The following is a 7,846-nucleotide window of genomic DNA, read 5'->3' on the forward strand; positions in this document are numbered from 1 at the left end:
AAACCAGAAAGAGATACCGATTCATATCCAGTAGGTTGGCAATAGTCAAAGGCAGAATTAAAGAGAATGTACAGAAATCAAAGCTCTCATATTGTCAAATCAAGAACTGTCACTTTGGGTAGTAGCTTGCTAATTCAAGAGGTTCAACACAGTTGCCATATTGGAGAAATTCAATTCCTAATTACACATATCTAGGAAAAATGACTGCCCCCCTCACACACAAATTGCTCACACGTTGTTTAAGACAGGATGGCTCACAGTAGTCAAAAAAGTGGAAACTGCATAAATACCTATGAACTGATGAATAAATAAAATGTGGTTTGTCCATACCATGGAATGTTATTCAGTGATTAAAATGAATAAAACACACAACAGTGTGAATGAATCTCTTACAAAACATTGGGCTATCCAGTCACAAAATGCCATTTATACAAATGTCAGAATAAGGCATTCCAGAGGCAGAAAGTAGTTACCAGAGTTTGAGGAGGCAAGAAGGGTAGAGTGAAGAAACTGAGAATACACTCTAACATCAGTTGTGGTCATAGCTTCCTAACTTACCAACATACTAAAAACCATTATATTCCATACTTTAAATAATGATTTATATAGTATATGAACTATTAATTAAGTTGCTATTGTTTTTTAAATGAGACAAATAGCTATTGGATGAATGTTGATATTGGCATACACATTTAAAGGGCTAATATTAAAATGCCAAAACCTTCAACAAATATGCTTCAAAATACTGAAATGTTTCTTATATAGTATATTAAGTTTTCATCAGGTCCTATTGTAATCATTTTTAAAGCACTGCTGAACTAACTCATCTTATATTCAAATAGAATCAAATTAAGCTTTTTGAGAGTTTAAAAACATCTGAGTTGGGTTTTGGACTATAACCTATTACATGGAGACTAAGGTCAGTGAAAATTACAATTTTTTTTGTTTTATGAATACAGAACTGGCGAACTGGGGTACAGGCAAGAGGTAATGAGAAGATTCACCAGAGACAGAATGGGAAGCAAAACAGAAAGACTGACGAAGTACACTGATGAAGGGGGCAGCAGGCAAGGCAGGAGAGGTCTGCCGTGCCATGTGGGTCACCTCCCTGGCCAGGGATTATACACATGCAGAAGTGGCTGTGGCTAGCTTCACAGTTCTGTGCTTTAACACATTGCACCACCAGGGAGGGCCCTGGAAAAATATTCTTGATAGATGATCAGATTAAGGAAGGTATACAAGTTACTCATTTTCATTATAAGTATATGTTAAATTTTACTAAATAATATCTTCTATAAAACTATTCTGTACATGAAACAACTTAAAATGGCAGTATGAGAACTGCTACACAATATTCCCTGTCACTGTAATGAGTATTCTTTTTGTATCATAAAATGAAGTTCTACTCTCATGTCAGGATTGAGTTCACCACACCCTAATTTGGTATCTTGCAGATAAAATCAATACTACTTGTAAGAGAATCACTTTCTTTCTTACTACTATGGTTTAAGAACTGAGTTGTTATCTAGTATCTCTGAATTTCAGTCATAGGTTCCTTTAAACTTTTCCTTAAAGAACACCAGCTCTTTTGCAGAATACTTACTTAAGATAACATTACTAGATTTCCTGAGTAGTTAATGTACTAACCTTATTGGAACTAAAAAGCTGAATAGTAATGGAAAGTTTAGAAATGAGTCTGGGATTTTTTTTTTTTTTTTTTAGTCTGGGATTTACCTTCCCAAATCCCTATCACTCCTCCACACACTTAGAACTTGGGAGGAAAAGTCTACAGGCTAAGTCCACATCTGGTTCACACTTTCCTTCCATCCCATCGTTGTTTACAACATTCCCCCATTTTTGGAAACAAAGCCTTCCTCTCATCTCTAATAAGTTTGTTACTTGTTCATATCTTCCTTTTCTTTTGAAACCCAGCAGAAAAGCTCAGCCCTTCATGTAGCCTATAACACTCAGCTCAACTCTTCATGTAGCCTGTCAAACACTCCCTTACCTCCAGGAAGTAATGTAAACTGAGTAGCACAGCACAGTCAGCAGAAGCATATTACCATTATGGTACTGAGAACAAACATAAAAGCCACAGGCTAACTTTGTCTCCCCCTGAAAAGTTTATGCTAAGGTCTTAGATTACATTAATTATTTATTAAAATATTCATGTTCTTTTAAATTATATAAACAATTTCAATGCAAACATTCAGTAGGGCATCTTTCCCATTGCTCCCAAAATTTCGCTTCTTTCCACTGCTGTAGGCATAGGTGGCTTCACTCCATTCTGTCTTCTCTGGAGCATGACAGAATTCTACAAGTCAGTTTAAAAAAAAAAAAGGGAAAAGAAGTCATGTATTAATGTCAATCACATGCTAGCAATTTTCTACTGCTTCCTCAAAAAGGCAATTCTAAAAACAAACCAAGTTCTAAAAATTTTTAAAAAGAAATTAATTCTAGGGCCCCAGTTGTTTTCCAAATATTAACAATTAAATAGACCTAACCAATCCTATAGGAATAGAAATATGCTAAAAGTAACTGGGATGGACATGCACTGCTTGAACACCAAAGTAGAAGAGGATAGCCCATCAATAATACCAGCAGTTAATTTAGCAGAAGAAAAGGAAATAATCATATGGTATATAACATTTTGACCAGTGACAGACATCATGCATGACAGATGTCCCAAAATTCCTATCACCTAATGATGGCATAGCCATCCCAAGAATGTAATGTTTTATGTAGCCACAGCCTCATACAACTTATGTTTACTGTGTCTCTTGGCAGCATCATTTTCCCTTGAGCTTGATTTAATCTCCTATTGATTTGTTCATCATGGTCCATAAATGTATAAAATCCATTGCTAATGTTATGTTCATACAACTAAATTGCCTAGAGACACATTTCTCTGAACATATCCCCATCGTTAAGTGATGCATGACTGCAGTTAGATCCAGTGCTCAGAGAAGCAGAAATTACATACCAATGGCTCAAGAAAAATGGGACCATTTTAGCTACCATGGCTGGCAATGATAGATGGGGAAGCCTAATATGCATTACCATAGAACAAATTATTCTGTTCCTCTCCAAGAAAACTAAAATCACAACAAAGTTACTGCTTTTATAGCTGAAGATTCTTATATGCTTAGGCAGGTACTTATATACACCTGTATTAGGACTGCATTATATATTGAGTCAGATGAAGCAGCCAACAAGGTCTCTCAAGGATTATTTAGCTCAAAAAGCACACCTGGATAAGTCAAAAAGTTTCCTACGGCTCTCATTTAAGTCAAGACTATGGATGCTGATTAATTCGAAACTTCAGTTTCAAACTTAAGGGATACAAAAAGCTAATGAAGTTAGGCTTACCCAAAATTTTCGGCAGTTTTTGTACTTCAAGAAGTAAGCAGAACACCGTTCTCTGTCATAGTTATTTTCATCCATACATCTGGTAGAAGCATCTGATTCCTTAAATAGGTAAGATAAGCATCATTTAAGAGCTGGAATGGGGCCTAAAAAAACACTAACTTCTGAAGCTGCTTCCCCCCCAAAGCAGACAGTTCCTCTTTTGTTCATATTAATGAACATTTAATGAACAAAACCTAAATTAACTTTCCAACTGTCCCAGCATCTACTCTAGTCAAGGTAAGCATTTTCTTTTTATAGTCTGAACTTCTCTTCTGAGTACCTGGACCACATGAACTTGAGACAAGCACAGAATGAGATCTCTTAAAACCCAGGAAACATTTTAAAAAGACACTGACGCAAGGTGCAATGTGCCACACTTACTGTTGCATAACTAGAATCAAAATCCAGTCTCCAACTCAGTGCTTCTGTTTGTCCAAGTGTTAACGTTGACTTGAACATTTGATGTTGAAGCTAGCTTCAAGATCCTAAGTCAATTACTAACAGCTCTCTACATCAAGGCAACTTAAATTAACATCATTCACCTTAATGTATTTGTGGCTATCATTCATTCTATTACTTAGGAAATATACTACTATGTAACCAATTTTAATAGATATCATTAATATCACTTCAAAACCAAAGGGAGCACAACAGGGTTATGAGTTGCTCTAAAGGAGGGTAGCTGCTCTTTGGGAATTAAGTTGAAGTTGTGTGAGCTGGAAGTAGACTGGATAACAAACTTCAAAGTGAAAGGTATGATTCTAAAAGGTCATCTAAAGGAAAGCGTTAACCAAAAGGTTAAGTAGTTTACTATATAGGTCGAAGAAACATATTCAAACAGACTTCATATTATATTTATGAATATAATATACAGAATAAGCTAAATTTCTACATTGAATAGTTCATAAATGGTCACATTTGGAAAAAAATGCATCTAGGATCAGGGAATACAATTTTTATAGTGCCACTCCAAATGACTATGTTTTTTAAGGTTGACAAAGCCGTAAGTACTACAAGTCATACCAAATAAATGCCAGTAAAAAAGCTTGTTATTACAACAAAACATTTTGTTTATGTAACACCCTCATGAAACCCTACAGGATTTAAATAGGCTAATTTCATTATCAATCCCTTACCTCGTAGCCAGACTGCCTCACGGACATGAAATTATTGATATTACAACAATTTCAGCAACAGTTTAAACATATCATACTTTACAACTTCCTGTGTTTGAACTAAAGATTTCCCTCAATATCACATGTCTTTCTAGTATTACAGTGACAACTAAATGCTTGCACATTATACAAATAACAGGAAATGAAAAGAAATGAATCTCTGTTGGTTAAATTATGAAAAGCCAAAATGCTCTCATGAAATAAGGATATGCTGATCAGGAGTATTCCTTGGTCAGCAATAACTTTATTCAAAAAACTACAGAAAACAGATACCAACAAAGTCAGAAGAAGCCTCTTTTCCTAACTTAACACTCATGAAAATTAAAAGCAAACCACCTACCAACAAGCAAGGATTTATGTCAGGATCTCTCAGTCTCCGTGCTACCACAGGCATCCTAGGACTCTTCTTGCTACAAGTAAATGTTGGGGAGAAAAGTTATGGATAACAGGAAATAAATCAATAAATCTCATTAGTCCCATAAGCTTAATCAATAAATTATTAACAAAACCAAGGAATACAGTGTGCACTCCAATAATTACTTGCTTATTACACACTCATCAACACAAAGATTAGTGTGAAATAATATAAGCCAACTTTAGCATAAACATTTATTAACCTAAGTACATGAATGCCTACTCTGGCCACAACTGGGATGGGCAAATATACTGAAAAATAAAGTTATTACTCAGTTGACATTTCAAGAAGTTGAATCCTTACTTCCAGCGGCATCTTCTATTTAACTGATACTTTACTGGGTTGAAGGAAGTCAGGTAATGCTACTGTGGTTCATTAATCTTTCAACTCAAACAGTTACAGTTACAGTCCTACAGAAGTCTTTATCGGTTAAAGATGATCAGCTTCCTAAAGGCAATAAATTATTTCAAGTCATCATATAATGGGTATGTTAACTATATCTCAAGACAATCATGTTCTTTAATGCAGTTCAACTGTAACTGGTATGCCTAATTTAGTCAAAGAAATGTCATAAAGAACTAAAATGGAATGTTAAACAAATAGTCAACTATTATTAACTCAGAGGGATTTTTTTCTGTTTGTTTCACTACATTGGTGTCCCAATGATGGACCACCCACAAATAGTTTTAAATGCTGTCCTCCCAAATTCGTCTATCAAATTACTGTAATAATTTTTCACGTAAAGGAGAAACCTGCAGATAATGTATTAGGACCTAAAAAACTTATCTGGCCACCAAATGAAAATCAGTCATCAGTCAGAATAACCCAACAGCGTAACTCAGTTTCTACTTTCCTGGCCTAAGGAAAACTGTAAAAAAAAAAAAAAAAAAATACATTCAGAATAAAACACCCTTAAGCTCTTGAAACGTAAAAGTATTCTCAATAGTCACCTAGTTCCATTTCTTCTAGAAACGTCTCAGAAAGATGTGGATATCCAGGCTAAAAGGAGATCAACCCTTGGCAAAGAGAGACAAAACAGTTTTGTCATTCTAGGGGCCCTTAATTTTTAGGGCCCCCTAAGTGATCCTTTCATTTTATGGTTTTCACTAAACAACATATGCTACAGAAACATCTAGTCAAGAAGTTTATATTTCAACTATATTTTGAAGATTCTTCCTCCCCTGAATACAATCCCTGTGCAGGTTTTACTTATTCCTAAAAGAGATGATACTAGGTAAACTCAGAGCCTTCATTACATCTAACCTAAGACCTGAGAAAAAAAACTCATGATGTGTGCCTCACATGAAAGTATTATATTGTGCATTTTATTATCAGGCAGGAATTGTTTAAAAATAACACTTCAGTAACAGATACATCGGAGTCAAGTTTGCAGCAGCAGTTTATTCATTTTTCATTTCCTTTTCCTTCGGGGTTCTAAATACAAGTCAATCTAAGTCTGAATTTCCCGAATATACCTGTGCATGAATCCCTGATGTATTAACTAGAGATGAAGGGGAGATATCAATTTATATAATAAGGAGAGGGGCTGAAGGGCAAGATCGAGTGCTCTGCTAGGCCTTATCTACTAACTGTCTGCAAATACTAAACATATCGCACGGTTATATGTTCAGAGCGTAACCAGGAAGAAAACCAAAGATCTGAGGGCCACAAAAGCACAACACACTTGAAGACTAACACTAAAGCCGTCTCCAAAAGCCAAACTGCTTATTTTAGAAAAGCGTTTCTTGATTTGCCATTTAGGTGTTCACATTCTAGTACTTCTGAAAGGTGATGGTGGGGAAGGAATGTCACTGAACACTTCCATGCCCGCTAGCAGGTCAGAGCCCAGGTTGGGTCAGTGAAGCTTATAAAAGGCAGGTGCGACTCTCTCGGGAAGCTGAGACACATCGTGCGAGAACCCAGAGCCCTAAACCCACTGCTGAGTGCACAAACAGGGTCAGCAAGTCACTGTAGCACACCGGAGGTGGGGTGAGGAGACAGTGGAGGTAAGAGGGCCAAGAGTCTGAGGCCTCACCGCCTTCCGCGATGCTGCCGGACTCCGTCCAAGGGCGGCCACGGGCGTAGGTGAACACACCTAGCTCCCACCTCCTCCAGCGCCGAGAGGAGTAAGGGGTGAGGAAGAGTCGCGAACCTGCGGGCAGAGGCAGGCGACTACGCTTAAAAACAGCTGGAAAGGCGAACCGGGGTGTCCGGGTCCCAACAGACCCAGTCCGTGCAGACCCCTGTCACTGGACCAAGAGCGACAGGAACGGGCCTGCGAAGCGATGAGGCCTCGTGGAAGCGGCTTAACGTCAAAGAAATGAATTCCGAAACTGCGCGGGCTCCCGGGCGCCCCGTTCTCCCTTGCCTGCAGTGCCGCGAAGAGAGGGCGGGGGACCACTCACCTCGGACAGCCACTTCGCCAGCACCCAGGCCGTCTCCAGCTCCAAACACGTCAAAGGCTCACGCAGCTGGGTCTTAAGTAGCGCGCACCCCAACTTGCTGCCCCCGCTCCCCGGCGGCCCTTAGACCAATCAGCGCACGTCGCCGCCAGACTGACAGCTGAACAGGGCCTTGAGCGGTGGGGGCGGGCGGGTCTCGCCCCGCCCCCAGCTGGAGGGAGGAGGGCAGAGGCGGGGGGAGTGGGCGGAGCGGTGAGCGGGATCCCGCCCTTCCCCCCGCCCCGCCGCGCCCCCCGCACCGCGCCTTCCTCTTAACACTTCGGATTGATGGACAGTAGAGCAAACCAATCATCGGAGCCATTCCCGGCGGCGGCGGCACCTAGTGGTCGGCCCCAGGGCGGAGCGCGCGCGGGAGGTGGGCTCAGCGGCGGGTGGGTCGGAGGCGG

General features: G+C 39.4%; 1 protein-coding gene across 5 annotated transcripts; it reads right to left on the reverse strand.

Moving 5' to 3' along the window:
* Nucleotides 1–1,135: 1,135 nt before the first annotated feature.
* Nucleotides 1,136–7,485, reverse strand: CHCHD7 (coiled-coil-helix-coiled-coil-helix domain containing 7). 5 transcript variants are annotated; one of them, XM_012722828.1, is made up of 5 exons: nt 7,404–7,460; nt 5,785–5,866; nt 4,924–4,993; nt 3,370–3,468; nt 1,136–2,314 (listed from the first exon to the last, which is right to left on the reverse strand). In XM_012722828.1, exons 2-5 carry the CDS (start codon nt 5,808–5,810, stop codon nt 2,210–2,212), a joined length of 300 nt encoding a protein of 99 aa, XP_012578282.1. In that variant the 5' UTR covers nt 5,811–5,866; nt 7,404–7,460; the 3' UTR covers nt 1,136–2,209. The 5 variants fall into 5 exon arrangements, with proteins under 5 accessions (XP_012578282.1, XP_012578283.1, XP_012578285.1 ...); XM_012722829.1 differs by lacking the exon at nt 5,785–5,866 and adding an exon at nt 5,949–6,014 and having other exon boundaries at nt 7,404–7,454; XM_012722831.1 differs by lacking the exon at nt 5,785–5,866 and adding an exon at nt 7,034–7,150 and having other exon boundaries at nt 7,404–7,450.
* Between the last annotated feature and the right edge of the window lie 361 nt (nt 7,486–7,846).

This window comes from Condylura cristata, unplaced genomic scaffold (genome assembly GCF_000260355.1).
Source record: "Condylura cristata isolate star-nosed mole 26May11 unplaced genomic scaffold, ConCri1.0 scaffold00009, whole genome shotgun sequence".
NCBI classification, from domain to species: domain Eukaryota; kingdom Metazoa; phylum Chordata; class Mammalia; order Eulipotyphla; family Talpidae; genus Condylura; species Condylura cristata.

Coding starts and splice junctions, on each gene's coding strand:
- CHCHD7 (XM_012722828.1), bottom strand. CDS start 5,810: ATGACTGATTTTCATTTGGTGGCCAG. Junction 4,994..5,784: donor GATTTTCATTTGGTGGCCAG/ATAAGTTTTTTA, acceptor ATTTACTTGTAG/CAAGAAGAGTCCTAGGATGC. Junction 3,469..4,923: donor ACATAAATCCTTGCTTGTTG/GTAGGTGGTTTG, acceptor TACCTATTTAAG/GAATCAGATGCTTCTACCAG.